This window comes from Cynocephalus volans, chromosome 11 (genome assembly GCF_027409185.1).
Source record: "Cynocephalus volans isolate mCynVol1 chromosome 11, mCynVol1.pri, whole genome shotgun sequence".
Taxonomy (NCBI): Eukaryota; Metazoa; Chordata; class Mammalia; order Dermoptera; family Cynocephalidae; genus Cynocephalus; species Cynocephalus volans.
Window position 1 is genome coordinate 50,751,630 of NC_084470.1, and position 15,369 is coordinate 50,766,998.

The window sequence follows — 15,369 nt, forward strand, 5'->3', positions numbered from 1 at the left end:
AACGTCTTTATCATTCAGTTCTAAGAATTCTTTAATTTCCATTATTATTTACCCATTAGTTATTTAGAAATATGTCCCTAAATTGTTGGTTTTAGGATTTCAGAATTTATCATTTTATTTTTGACATCTAGTTTATTTGTGCCATGAACAGACAGAATATGGACTGTGATAGTAATTTGAAATCTGTTGAGGCCTAATTTATCCCTTGGTCTGTAGTAAATTTTTTTAATGGTTATTGGACTATCATAAATATTTTATATGTGCTTAAAAATAGGTGTTCTCTGATTTTTGAGAGCTGAGCTCTCGATATATATTTTTATTAATTAAGCTTTTTATATTGTTTAACTATTTTATGTCTTTATTAAATTTGTCTGCTTGTCTCAGGTTTGAGGGGGAGGGGGAATCAAAAGTTTGAAATGACAGCTGTCCTAGTGGACATGTTAAGTGGCAGTTGATTACTTAAGTCAGGAGTCAGGTCAGGGGTCTGCACTAGAGAATGTGGGAGTCATCAGTAGGTCATGTTTTTTAAAGCCACAGGCCTGGTGAGGTATGGCCCTTGCTGCAACATTCATAGAATGCTGAGATGTAAAAGACCCAGCAGTGGAGACTAAGAAGGAGACCCACTGACGTGGGAGGAAACTGAGAGGGTGGAGGAAGTGTTTTAAGAAGGAAGGAGTGACTGTCTCTGACATTCAATCATTAAGACTTTTGAGAACCCCAAATAAATTCCATATGAATGTGTTTAGGGGTATTTACCTTAAAATGTTACAACAAAAAGCAGCAATAAAAAAATAGAAAAGGGATAAATGAAGCAAATATGGGAACATGTTAATAACTGTTGAATCTGGGAAGTGACTTTAAGGGGTTTGTTACACTTTTCTTTCTACTTTTGTAGAAAAAAATATATTTGAAAACTTTCCTTTAAAAAAATGCACATGAAAAGAGTTTCATGCTGTTAGTCACAGGAGCATATAGCCACCCCTACCCAGCCCCTGAGAGGCTCAGGTGCCTCCTCTGTTATGATCCCGGACACACACCTGCTAATGCAAGAGTGTCTTTGTATTCTCAGTTCAAAGCTATTTCCTAGGTTGTGACCATGGGTAAAAGAACAAGTTAGCTGCAATAAATACGCTTACAACCAACCCCGGAATTGTTGAGCTATTTGGTACTTTGGAGATAACATATAACATAATCCAACCCCTTCACTTTACCATGAATACCAAGATTCAGAAAGGATTAATATCTTGCCTGATACTACGCAGCGGCAAGCCGAGACTGAACACAAGTCGGAGGACTCTTCAGTCCGCGTTCTTTCCATCGCACAGTGCTGTGTTCCAAGCTTTTAGTGCAACATGCTCTTTACCACGTTTGTACAGCATTGTTTTCCTTGTGCATTCACTGAATTCTGCCACCTTGTTCTGTGGGGTTTACTGAAAGGCTTTTGCTCAGTGCTTCACATTCCTTTGAACAGTTTGTGCTTTTATCTAGCAGGTGAATAACAGAGTGGTGCACACTGAGTTTCATCTACATGAGGAACTAATAAAAGTAGCACTTGGAATCAATTTTAACTAAATCTGTGTACTTTTGACATCAGGAAGATTTTTAAAATGAGGACTGCTTTATTATAAGACCTTGTGAAGAGCTATAAAGATTTGTAGCATTGTACTTATGGTTATTGTTTTATTTCTGTCACTAGTTGTATTTCTCCAGTTTGTTTTGTATATATGTTATTTTTCTAAGATTTGACAATGCTTGTTTGTAAATAATTTGACTTTTTAAAAAAATCATTGTGTTTTCTGAAAACATTTTTTTCCTGAATTGTTATTAAAACACGGAAGTCCAGCTCTACTATTTGTGTACTGTTTCTACCGTGCACTTCTTTTGCTGACTACACTCCACTGGCTCCCATGCTCTATTTGGTGTTGGTATTAAGCCTCACTTCCTTGGCCTAGTGCTCAAGAACTGCCAATATGTGGTCTTTCCCTCTGTGTTTCACCCACATTGTTATCTGCAGCCAGATCCCTTTACCCTGTAAGCCATCTACAAGTCTTAACTGGGTGTCTTTCTTGTGCTTTGTGCCCTTGATGCCTTCATATTTTCACTTTCCACCTTCCAGCTTCCTCCTTGCTGCTTCAGTACCTTTGAACTGCTATATTGTCTGCCTGGAACACTTTCCTGCCCCATGTAGGTAAGTCCTTTTTGTCCTTCAAAGTTTGGTTCAAGCATGTCTTGCACAGGGAAGTCTGCAAGCCCTCATGCTTGGTCAGCTCTTTCTAAGTGCTCAGAAACCCTATGCCTTTCTCTTTTTTTAGCATTGAGCACTATTGTACTTAAGTGATTGTGTAGTGGCTCTTTACTATCTCAATCCACTTCAACTGTAAGCCCCGTGAGGTGAGGCCATGTGTCTTTTTCATTGCTGTATCCCAGCTTCCATGCATGCCTTAGGACACAGAGAAGTTATGTGATGAACATTTAGTGTAGCTGATGCCTGTCTTTCAATTCTCTTATCCATTCCCCAGACCTTACCTCATTACCTCTGTGCATGACATCCCTACGTACTTGGGTGTCCTATGGCCACTTTAAATCCACAAGTTGGAAGGCAACCTGTTTCCCCTAAAGCATAAAATCAATCCCATTGTTAATAACCCTCTGACTTCCCGCTGCCTATAAAGTATACCCCAAACTCCCTTAGGAGAATATTCCAAGTCCTTCTCTGTGAGATCTTAACATACATTACCTGGATACTGTTTGACCTGGGTCTTGGACATACCAGATGACTTGCCTTCTTTCAATAATCTCCTCTCGCAGCATCTGGCTGTGGTGAATGAATGTCGAATGAAAGCTCTTGGATATGTTATCATACTTCACTCTGTCCTTTCTGTCAGAAATGCCTTCTTTGTAACCATATACTTCCTCTATACCATGCATTCTTCAGGGTGCAGTTAGGATCCCATTCCACTACAAAGAAAACCTGCACGTGGACCCATGTTTTTAGAGTAATAAACTACTGAGCATGAGTTTTAATGGTAATTGTGTTCCAACTTTCTGTGTAACTTTAGACTTTATTTGGGTCCCGGTTTCCCCATCTGTATAAAAGGAGATTTAACTCAGCTGAGAAGTCATCCAGCTGAACTTCTGTGAACTTTGACTTGTTAGTGAACTTGCTCATGAACATTCTGCAGATGTGGCTGTTCCTGAATCTAGGAGTTCTGTTGCATAAGACAGGTGGGCCTGTGTGAGGATGCGGGTGTTTAGTGAGAACGCTCTGAAGACTGAGGACCAAATTGGCTGAAGCAACCAAGAATCTCCAGGCCTGTCTACGTTTCAGGGATAATTGCGTCCTAAAAAATTAATGTGATTTCTTAAATATACATATATACAAGTTATTTAATTTTTAAATCTTTGAATTCTGATATTTGATTCGTAAATTTTTAAAAGAGCGTTGTATGTCTCTTTGGTTCAGAAAATATGAACATCAAGTGAGCCTTCCCTATTCACTTGCATCCTACGGGATTTCCAGGCACAGGGGCTCATTTGGTTTGGACAGCAGCTGAAATACCAACAGCTCTTATTTCCTGGGAGAGGTTAAGTGAGTTGTTCAGAGTCACAGTTAGCATGTGGTAAAGCTAGGATTCAAGTGCATGAACAAGACAGAACATGCCAAGTGAAAGAGAAAAGTTGTAGACAGAATGCTTTTGGAACACAGGAGGGAGCATACCATATAATTGAAGAAATGAGAGCTTTGGGACAAAGGAAGGGAAAGTTGTTCTGGAACATTGTTTAGGCAATTACAGGTAAGATGTATGGAGAGCAGTAGAACAACTGGATCTCAAACAGGTAAGGAGAAACGAGGAGGAAGTCTGGTGTAGAAAGGGAACTGGGAAGATGCCCAAGATGAACTTAATGCCTGAGGCCAGCTAGGTGACCCAAGTTCCAGGTCTCTGGTCTCTCAGCTTGAAATCAGTACAGGGACTCACCTAGCCACTCAATGCCATGTGAAATGTAGTCCCTGAAAAACTAGTCTCTAGCACAATTTTCCATTTGAAAAAAAACTTTAAGCCCACCTTTTTTTTTTTTTAAATACAAACCCCAAAAACCAAAGTTTGCAAAGGTAGGGTCTGAGATTTTTATCAAAAGTTGGCATGGATAATAAATGGTGAGGAAACTTGTGCAGAGGACCAGGAGATTGAGAGGTGGGTAGGAAGATACTTGGTTGGGGAGCTACAGTCCTTTGACAAGTGCCTCTTAGGCCAAGGGCTCCTTACCGTGGTTTACAACTATTACAATACCTTTTTCCTCTTTGGACTTAGATTATTTCCTTGCCAAGAATTTTCATCATGCAGATCAGTTCTCAAGAACGAACTTATTTTACGGGGAATATTTTCTGATATTGTGGAGAAAAACACCTAAACATAACTACTGTACAATGTGCTGGTGGTGTTAACGAGACTCCATGGTGCATAGAGGAGGGAGCTGCTAAGGTAGTTTGGGGGTATCCCAGAAGGTCTCCCAGAGAAGTTCTGCAGTGACAAAAAACTGTCTATAAAAGCCAGCCTTTCAGTTTTCAGATAGTTATCTTTTAAAGTCTTTTTTTTTTGAGAGCCAAAACGTCTCCAGATATTTGCAGCAGTTTCTAGGGAAGCTTAAGGCCACCACGACTAAGTATACTCCTTTCCTTCTATGTCAGCTCTATTAGAATGCAGTGGAGTTTTGTATCAACTTATAAACAACCTGCGTTCCTTACAGAAATTTTTAAAAATACTGAAAAAAATGACGGGCAAAAACATCACCCGGTTTCTCTACATCAGTGGTTCTCTGCCTGACTGCACATTAGAATTATCTGGGAGCTACTTTTAAAGATTAGATATTTTTGGTTTGGTGTTGGGCATGATATCTTTAAATGCTCTCCAAGTGATTCTAACTGCAGACAGGGTTGAGAACTACTATTTTTATAATTATTAAAAACTTGGCTATTGGGTATTTCTTCACAGTCATATTTTAATTCATAGGGCTTCATGAAAATTTTTTTTCATTATCACTCTCATTTTTCAATTACTTTTTGTACCACAGAACATGTTTTAATTATTTAAAAATGGATATATAGTATTGGACTTGACAGCATAAATTTTTATTAATCTATTGATAAATACTGCAATTTTTTTCTTCTATCAAAAAGAAATTCTCACGCCTACGATCTGTGGTTTTGTCCTTTTAATTTTTTTTAGTAAAACATCCCCAAAATGATCATTTAAAATCTGAATTACGCGCATTAAACTGTCCTCCAAAATATGTAAATAAATCCTCCAGCTTTTGTTTACCGAACATTTAGGCTTGTTGTGTTCAACAAACCTTCCTACGTTACGGGTAAAGAAACTACAGCTTAAATTTGAGGGACCCGCTCAAGTTCACAAATGTAAACGGCTGGCTAGCTACATTCACACCCGCGTTCCTTACATGAACCACAGCAGCAGCGGGCGCGAGGCGTCGCTGTGGCACTGAGAAGCCCCAAAGCATAACCTCCCGGTTTCCGACCAACACCCCCATCAACTACGCCGCTAGGAGTTCGCGCCGGCGCCGCAAACCCGTCTTCCGGAAAGAGAAGCCCCGCCCCGCAATGCGCTTCTACGGCTCCGCCTTCCTTCCGCTCGGCTTTCTTTGCCATTGGCTAGCGATGGAGTATATAATAACGTCATTTCCGGCCCTCTGTCCTTTCCCCGCTGCCCAGACAGGGGTCCACACGGCGTTGTTCTGAGTGAGTCTCCTCTGGGGGTCCGCGGCGCGTCCTAACGCCACCAAAATGAGCTTCTGACTCAAATGAAGGGGTGCGGAGATTGGGGATGCAGGCTGTTCAGGCCGGGTCTGTCTCCGGATAGGCGCGCTCCGGCTCAGGCTGGCGGCCCGCACGTGGCCGGGCTCGGGCCCGCGGTTCCCGCAATGCCCCGGGAGCGGGCGGAGGTCGCGCTCCAGCGCAGGAACGGGGCTGGGGTTCGGGCCACGCCGCGCGGGTGGGTGGGGGTGTAGCAAGCGGGCTAAGGCGCCGCCTTGCCGTCCTTTCGCACCCCGACACTCGGCGGTGAGTGGAGGCCCGGGCGCCGATTTACACCCGCGACTTGAGCTGTTCGGGTTTTCCCATTCGCGCCAGACAGGTCAGGAGCTGTTACAGATGTTGGCAGGGTTTTGAGGAAAACTAGTTGTGACAGAACGGCGAAGTAATGCCGAAGCACCCACCTACGACTTGGTTGAAAATACCGGAAACCTCTTCATATCTTCCCTACCTTTGCTCAATTTGCATATCCTCAAAGATGGCTGCTGTTTCCACATCTAGTTGTTACCTTTGCTTTATTACTATAATTTTTCCTTAATTCCTGTGCGCTTTGGGAAGTGTTGAATTGCAAAATGTGTTGTTTTTGTCTAGTTGCTTTGCATGGGTATTCTGCCGTCCACACCGCTTTCCTCAGCAAGATTTGCTGTAGTTCTGTAATGCGGGACATACACTTTTATCTGTTAATGTCCTGTTGTATTTTATTCCTTCTCTACACTGTAAGCTCAGTGCCTGACACTGTAGAAGGTGTAGTCCTTGGTTGCTTTTAAATGTGAAGTTGGCTTAATTCCGAATAGTTGGAGTGTAACCCTACCCCAATTAACGCAACTGGAATGAAAAGAACTAGATTGTTAACTGTTGTTTTTCAGATTCCCGTCGTAACTTAAAGGGAACTTTTCACAATGTCCGGAGCCCTTGATGTCCTGCAGATGAAGGAAGAGGATGTCCTCAAATTCCTTGCAGCAGGAACCCACTTAGGTGGCACCAACCTTGACTTCCAAATGGAACAGTACATCTACAAAAGGAAAAGTGATGGTCAGTCATTGCTTTAATTTTTTGTTATTCTAGCTGTAAGTACAAATTTTAACCCTGTTATTCTGATTGGTAGTACTGGGTGAAGTGATTTCTTTATACATAACATTTCTGCCTCAGAGGGCTCTCTGTAAAATAATAAATCAGATCCCTAGATTGGAAACATGCTCCTCAGAGCATGTTTAAGTAATGTCTTTGTTGTCATTGTGAGAAAAGGTTTCTGTGTTCCAGTGGAACAGTATAGCAATTACTAGGTTATGGGACTTTGGTTGGGTCATGAAGGAGGTGTGAGATGTAAAGATGAGGAAGCTGGTTAGCTGAGTTCCTAATAACTTACCTCCCACAGTGCCTTCTACTTGTAGGTGCTGAATTCTGAGAGAAAAGAAGGGGAAGAGGTGGGAATGAACATTTTGACTTGGAATGATTAAGAGGAGGGAAGGTAGGTTGTGACAAGCTTGTGGAAGGCATTAAGTTGGGTATGGCACTTCTTGAGCTTAGAGATGCAGCTGCTGAAGAATTTAGGCCTTGGCATAGCATGTTGTAAAGGAGTTTTAGAATGATTCTGGCAGCAATGCAAATGATAGAGACCAGGAACTGGGTAAGAACTTGTAGGAGCCCAGGGGACTGGGTAGAGGGTTAATATAGGGGAAGAGATAACATTGCAGACTGAATGAAGGCTGCACACTATTAAAGCTCAGGGTGGAGGCCAGTCTTGGCCAGTGAACTTCTGAGTGTCGGAAGTGTGCTACATTAATGGCAGGATTTTCGCTAACACCAGTAGAGCTTGCCTCCATGACTGGAGTTTGATAGTACTTGCTGCCACATACACTAAGCTTTTTAGAACACTGTCCATTTGCACAGCTGGTTAAGTGTTACAAGTCTTTCTGTCTTCACCTAGGCATCTACATCATAAATCTGAAGAGGACCTGGGAGAAGCTTCTGCTGGCAGCTCGTGCCATTGTTGCCATTGAAAACCCTGCCGATGTCAGTGTCATATCCTCCAGGAATACAGGCCAGGTTCGTGAATAGTGCTTGGTTTTTATAGACATAAAGCTTGTACACGTTTTGGGATATATGGAAAAATAGAAGAAAATAAACATAACCTGTAATTCCACGGTTCAGAAACCTTAAATTGCACTGAGCCATAGGATTGTCAGTATTTAACATTTTCAGCATGCATACTTGGCATCTGACAGTATGCTGAACTTTATATTTTTATTTCATTCTGTGTTTACTTGTGTCACTAAATATCTAGAAATGGCCTATGAAAGTGGCTTGTCACATTTGTCCATTGTCAAAATTTTTATATTAAAATGATGAAATACTGGGACCAAAAAATTTTGATGTCAACTGCAAAATTTTTCAGAAAGGTTTTCTTAGAGTAAGGTACTAGTCTTTGTCTCATCAGTCTTATAAGCACATTTTTATTTTTAAGAGTCTTTGCCTATCTGAATGGAAACTACTTTGATTGACATTTTTAAAATAACGACTAGCGAGGTAAAACATTAATTTTTTCTGCTCTGGTTCTATTTTGATAGATTTTCTTTGTTTTTTCTTTGTTTATTGAGGAAACAGTGGATTTTAAAAATTGATTTATGAGAGTTCTAAAACAAGGGTTGCATTCACCCCATGGCTTGGATTTTGACAGATTTAAAAATTATGTAGTCAGACTGTTCTTTTCTGTTTCAATATTGACAATAAGGTGGATTTCCATGAGTTTTTGCAGGGGATTATACCCCAAAATCTGACTTGTGACTGGACCTCTGCAGTAGGTACATGGTAGAAGAAAGACAGTTTTAGTTATTGCTGTAGAATAAGTGACCACTCTCATTCTTGGTTCAGCAAAAATTTACTGAGCGTCTAGATTGGGCCAGGCATTGTTGCTAAGTGTTTGAAATATAGCTGAAAAACAAAAGTCTTCCTTTTTGAAAGGGTTCAGGAAATCTATGGAGGAGGGGAGAGTAAGAGAAGGTAAAGAAAGCTGGGTGTGTGCCTGCTTTATATAGGATATCTGAATAAGTTTGAATAGAGGCCAGAAGTGCTTACTGGGTGCCAGGTGCTGTTCTGTGTTAGGTGTATTAATTCCTTTATTTCTCATAATCCTGTGAGGAACTTAGAGGCACATGAGTAACTTGCCCAAGTCACTTGGTACTTAAAACTAGGCGGTGTGATTCTGGAGCCTCCAGAAGTGAGGAAGCCAGTGAGCCAGACACCAAAGGGAGGAAGTTGGGCTGGGAAGCATTCTGGGCAGAGGGCCTGGAGGTGGAGGCATGTTTTAAACACATGTTTAGTATGTTTTTGGGCTATAGCAAGTACTTTTCAGTTGACCTACAGGACATAGAAGAAATAATCCTTACGTGTTTAATGCTTTTGTTTTTGAGGAAGAGATATTTGATGGGTCCAACTAGATAGATTGCTTCATGTGATTATAGAACTGGGCGTTAGCACATGGAGAATTCCTACGGAACCATCTTTGGAGTACTGCTAACTCTTAATTTAATTCTCCAAAGCGGGCTGTGCTGAAATTTGCTGCTGCCACTGGTGCCACTCCTATTGCTGGCCGCTTCACTCCAGGAACCTTCACTAACCAGATCCAGGCAGCCTTCCGGGAGCCACGTCTTCTGGTGGTTACTGACCCCAGGGCTGACCACCAACCTCTCACAGAGGCCTCTTACGTTAACCTGCCTACCATTGCTCTGTGTAACACAGATTCTCCTCTGCGCTATGTGGACATTGCCATCCCATGCAACAACAAGGTAACAACTTTATGATGTAGAGTTTGTGAATGAATGTTAGAGAACAAAAAAGCAGATATTCCTGTGCACATTGTTAGAGCTTGGAGTTGAGGCCAGTGGCTGGCCGATGAACTCACAAGTGTAGGTAGTGTGCTACACGAGGGGCAAGTTTTTCGCTAACACCACAAGGGTCTCTGGCCCAATGAGTGGAGTTTGATAGTAATCCTTGCTACAATTATGTTAATGCGTAGCAGCTTTTAGGAGAGATGAAAGCAATTGAAAAATAGCCTGTTTTTTTTCTGCCTGTGTCCATATTTTATGCTCTACTTAGGCCTCTTAGGCATTACTTTTCCTTGCTGTTTTCAGACCATCTTGATGAATCCTGCTATAAGATTCTAAAAAGGTAGGTTGCTTGTGGTTCAAATTGGTTAATTTGTAACTGGTCTCAAAACACTGGTTGCACTTAAGAATTACCAGAATATTTTTTTTAAATGCCATTGTGCAGGCACTGCCCCCGGGGATTTCAGTTGTATAGGGTGGAATGCTGACAACTGTGTTGGTTTTTTTAATCCCCATGATTCCAGTATGCAAACAAGGTTGAGAACCCCTGAACTGTAGAATAATGTTCCTTGTTATAAGCACTTTTAAACTGATCGAGCCATGTCTATACTTTTGATACCAAAGGACCTAGAGGATGGGGAAAGTGAAGTGAATGGGGAGGTGCTTGCTCTTTGCGGTTGACCAAGTGTCACTTTTTAATAACCTGGTACTCTTGCAGGGAGCTCATTCAGTGGGTCTGATGTGGTGGATGCTGGCCCGAGAAGTTCTGCGTATGCGTGGCACCATCTCCCGGGAACACCCCTGGGAGGTCATGCCTGATCTCTACTTCTACAGAGATCCTGAAGAGGTAAACTTCCTCCACAAAGGCTGTGATCTGCTTCTTGGAAGCAAAATTTGTCAGTCTCTAAGTTGTTTTTATTTTTTTTTAAACCAGATTGAAAAGGAAGAGCAGGCTGCTGCTGAAAAAGCTGTGACCAAGGAAGAATTTCAGGGTGAATGGACTGCTCCAGCTCCTGAGTTTACTGCTGCTCAACCTGAAGTTGCCGACTGGTCTGAAGGTGTACAGGTGCCCTCTGTGCCTATTCAGCAGTTCCCTACTGGTATGTATACAAGTAGACTGCAATATGTATCTGACACATGGTAGAGTGAGGAAACACTACTTTGGGGACTGAGCTGATCTGATGGCTTTTTGATATTTTTTTTAACAGAAGACTGGAGTGCTCAGCCTGCTACTGAAGACTGGTCTGCAGCTCCCACTGCTCAGGCCACTGAATGGGTAGGAACAACCACTGAGTGGTCTTAAGCTGTTCTTCTATAAGCTCTTAAGCAAAATGGAAATAAGGTTGACGGAAAATAAATATCAGTTTCTAAAGTTGTGTTTGTTTTATATTATTTTTTATTCTAGATTAAAATTCCTTGAATTGCTTTATATCTCTTGACCTCAGTTTTATTTCTGAAGCCCACTGTAGATAAAGTATATTGCTTTTCACTTGGGAATTTTCCTTAGCTTTCTTTCTCTGTAAGAAACATCTATTCTGAAAATAGATGTAAATAGTTCACATATGTTAACCCAAGGAGTGTTTTCCAAGGTCTTGGTAATCTTGACTGTTTATTACTATCTACATTGGTAAGTTTTGTAGAGCCCAGATTTTAGAGTAAATTGGTTTTCAGTGACAGCCCTACTATTTGCCAGTTTTGTGGCCAGTGTATGAGTGACTTCCAGCATCTGCAGACCCATCTCGGGCAAAGCTGGGATGTAGTCTTTCCTAATCCTAGAATGCCTGGAGGTGCCATGGCCCTCCTGGTGTTGAAAGACATTGATTTTCTTTCATTTCTGAAGCTTGCCTGCGGGTTCTGGAAGAGGGTTATAGGTATGTATAAAATTTCTGTGCAGCATTACGTTGTAATGCGCTCCATATTTGCTGTTTTCTATGCATTTTCATTAAAAATGCTCATGGCTCCCTCTTAAACTGATTTCACAATAATGCTTATTGTCCTTTGAATAACATGCTTACATTAATAAGAGAATGGAGGAATTCCATAGATTGGATCCAGATTTTGAGGGTCCTGAATGATTTACATTGATCCATACATTGTCTCCTTGGAAAATTTACGAGATACATGGCCCATGTGACCACATTCCCAGGGCCTGTTCTAACGGTGCTGAGGCAGTGAGGGGACCCCATAGCTCAAGATCATTATCTTCATGGTAAGTCCACCTCTGCCAACTTTGGGCAAATCTACCACTGCCCCACATTGCTGAGTCTCCAATATGAATGGCACTCTGAACCTCCTGATATCTTGGGGCTGTAAGTGGTCTGCAGCACTGGTAGAGATTGCTGGAATCCATACATTGGGAAGCAATGACATGCCCAGAAGGTGGGCGGCAGGGGAGGCTGAGAGGCATTGGAAAGGGTGAACCTAGGGCTGTAAGGACTGGGTGAGGGATATGAAGCTCATTTGTTACCAAATTCTGGGTGGAGGACACCATTAGGCAACAAGGGGTAGGAAAAACCTGTCATTTCCTGGCACTGTCATCATAGATGTGACTCCCATCTGGAAACTGCCAGCCTCCCCCAGGACCACCCAACCTACACTTTATCTCTGAGTCCTAGTGCCCAGTATCTCTAACCTACAAACCTTGCTGTTTTCCTCTTGCCCCTTGCTTTGGTTCTTGCCTGCTGGAATTCCCATAGTAGTTGAACAAACAGCCTCTTTTTTTGTGCAATCTAAGGTTAGGGACAAGAGATGTCCTCTCGTGGCAGGGTTTGTTCATCTTCAGTGATGTGGATGCCAGGAGATCCTAGACTTGGGATTTCCCACAGATTTGCTTATTCAGCTGAATTTAGCCTGCCCTGGCCCTCACCCACCACCTCATGGCCTCGTGTTCCTGAGAATTAGATCCTTTCCGAGTGTTACCATATGCTAGCATTCTGGCCCAGTCCAGGACAAGCTGTCCCAAGTCTGGGATCACCCCACTCTCATAGGACCCAGCAGCTGCCCCATGGCTACAGAGCCAGTGCTCTCAAGCTGTCCGTCTGGAATAGCCATCTTACACTAGCCAATCCAAACTTAATTTTTTCTTGCCTGGTGGTACCTGATATGGAACAGCTAGCTCATAGACACTGCTCAATCTAGGTGACAATATGCCGCTGGGTGATCACCCAGCAGCCTTCCACTGGCAACTCTGCCCCCCGTTGTTAGTGCCTTGAATCTTCGCAGGGACTGTTGTGGGCCAGTCCCTAGCATGAGGCCATTGCCAAGGGAGGGAGAAGCCCTCTTTCCCTTCCTCAACTCCCTGGCACTGTACTTGTACTTGATTTGACCCAAGTGAACCACCTCCCTTCTTTGTCCAGCACCTCTCCAACTCCTTGCAACCAGGAACCAGCTTTCATGGAAATATGAACTCATTCAATTCCCTTGTTCAGCCTGAACTTGGAAACTCAGTTCACTGAATATATGCCTTAAGATTTTGTTCCCATAACAGCTTCCAGCCCCTGATGACACTACTTGGGGTTGGGGGTGACAGGAGTGTCTTTTATGCTTATAGAAACAATCCCACACAACTGTGTCGTTTCCCCACTCTTCCCCTGCTTTAAGTATCGTAGGGACTTCTTTCATAGGACTCTGGACAATAAACATTTTTCTAATACATCCCAAATACGAGGACAAATCAGCGTACCCAATGAAATTGGCCTATTACAGAAACTGGCACTTGATAAGATACTGATAAGTACTTTCTGAGTGAATGGAGAAAGTGGTTAAGAATAAATCTGAGAGAATGAGTACTCAAGAAAGAGTTGGAGAGGTAAATTCCACTTGGTTTGCATGAGGCTCCCAGGGAGATTCAAGGCACCTGCTCTTGTACGATGTTCCAGGACACATCAGCTCACTTCACAGGGAGCCATTTCATCTGCTCTAAATTTCACTAGGGTGTTTAACTGAGTTTTGTTACTCAGTCAAAACCGCAGGCTCATGTGGTGTTTTGAGAACGCATTGCACTCCCCAGAGGTAAACGTGTGTGGTCTCCTGGTGAGTGAGTGGGTAGGACTGAGACTGGTCTGGGCTATGGCCCAGCGTCAAGGACATCCTCACGTAATCTGGTGGCCAGTGAGGGGACTCTAGCCATTGCATTGCCATCCACATGATATGCTGCGTAGTGAGGCAGATGGGAGTGTGGGCTTTGGAACTGGACACACCCAGGATGATGAAAGCCCTCTAGGCCCATTCCTAGTGTGTGGCTCTGGGCAAAAGACCATATTTCCAGCCCCAGTGGCCTCACTGTCAAATGGGGATGATCATGGGACTGTTACAATTCAATGAGATCACCGTGCATAGCAATTAGCCTGGGTCTGAGCACATAGCAAACGCTCATGCTATGTATCGCATTGTCTTTGTTAGTATTTCATTTAAAAATAATTTTGAATTGTAAAATGCATCATACACGTAGGTGATTATGAAAGACATATCCATACTTTCTTGAAGAATAAGAATCGAACCCTTTGTAACCATGACACGTTACGAAATGGAAAGGTGCCAGGACTGGAGGAGGCCTCTTTGTGCCCCTCCCTGCTTCTCCCCAAGGTCACAGAGTTCCTGCTCCTGTGATATGTTGGTTGACTACTGTTTTACCACCTAAGTATGCCCTTTCCATTATGAATTGCTTAGTTTTCCTGTTTGTTTTTGAGCTTCCTCTGAATGGAACCATAGCACATCTTCTCGTGTGACTTTTTTCTTTCTCTCAGTGTTATCTCTGTGCTTTTCATCCCTGGTTGCCATGCTCCCATAGTCATTGATGACATCAGTGTACTGCAATGGCCATTTGGGTGCCAGTTTGGGGCCATCACCAACAGGGCCACTTTGAACGTTTTTGATAGATCCTTGTGCAAAGTTTTTCCTTCTGTCAGTTTTAATTGTTAACCTCACCAGATAATGTCATATCGTTTCACAATCATACGTAAAATCCTATGAAAATATGGCAACAACCCTTAGCACTTTCTGTTGAAAACACCGTATTTTTTTCGCTGCTTGGAACTGCTGCCTCTCAAAAACCAAGTCTACCCATTCAGAGTCTGATCCTGGCCTCTCTGTTCTCCCTGCTCTATGAGTCTGTCCCTGGGCCAATGCCACATTCTCCTAATTATTAAAGTTTTGTAGTTTATCATGACACCTGGTAGGGCAAATTTTTTGCCTATGAATTTTGGTTAGAGAAAACCAGGTCATATTTTGCATGGTGTGTGTTGGGATTTACCAAAGACATTGATTGGAACAAGGGAAGGGTGGTTTGGGGGGACTTCTTTGACAGAGGCTTGAGCGGGGAATCCTGCAGGGTCTATTGTCATAAAGTAAAGCAACAGCTGTGATTGGAATGGACACTTGATGCAGTGTTGGCTGGAGGGCTGGTGGTACAGAACAAAAGGGGTAATGTCTTGGGGTAAAAAACAGTACTATCCTTTATTCTTTGCCCCTCCTTCTTGTGATCTTTCCTACTTTAGCTTCACAGAACCCACAGAATTGTCACAAATACTTCCAGCAACTCTTTGGACTGTCCCCATCTTCTCTATCCTTGCATCAGGGAGTTGAAAGACTACTCACATCTCAAAAAATAATCTAAAAATAGAAGGAAAGGACTTTCAGGGAGGATGATCACTTTATACACCATAAAGAAATGGAATTTGTAAACACAGAAAAATTCCCTTGATCTCGATCATAGAAACACCT

General features: G+C 42.5%; 1 protein-coding gene and 2 non-coding genes across 3 annotated transcripts; all 3 read left to right on the forward strand.

Annotated features, from left to right (window-relative positions):
* Positions 1–5,697: 5,697 nt before the first annotated feature.
* RPSA (ribosomal protein SA) lies at positions 5,698–11,020 on the forward strand. Its single transcript, XM_063113912.1, has 7 exons — positions 5,698–5,752; positions 6,691–6,856; positions 7,752–7,870; positions 9,364–9,609; positions 10,367–10,495; positions 10,583–10,748; positions 10,857–11,020. The coding sequence occupies exons 2-7, from the start codon at positions 6,724–6,726 to the stop codon at positions 10,949–10,951; spliced, it is 888 nt and encodes a 295-aa protein (XP_062969982.1). The 5' UTR covers positions 5,698–5,752; positions 6,691–6,723; the 3' UTR covers positions 10,952–11,020.
* Positions 7,530–7,680, forward strand: LOC134391419 (small nucleolar RNA SNORA62/SNORA6 family). Its single transcript, XR_010024960.1, has one exon. It is a non-coding gene; the product is annotated as a small nucleolar RNA SNORA62/SNORA6 family (small nucleolar RNA).
* On the forward strand, positions 9,672–9,825 carry LOC134391418 (small nucleolar RNA SNORA62/SNORA6 family). The gene has a single exon (XR_010024959.1). It is a non-coding gene; the product is annotated as a small nucleolar RNA SNORA62/SNORA6 family (small nucleolar RNA).
* Positions 11,021–15,369: the final 4,349 nt, after the last annotated feature.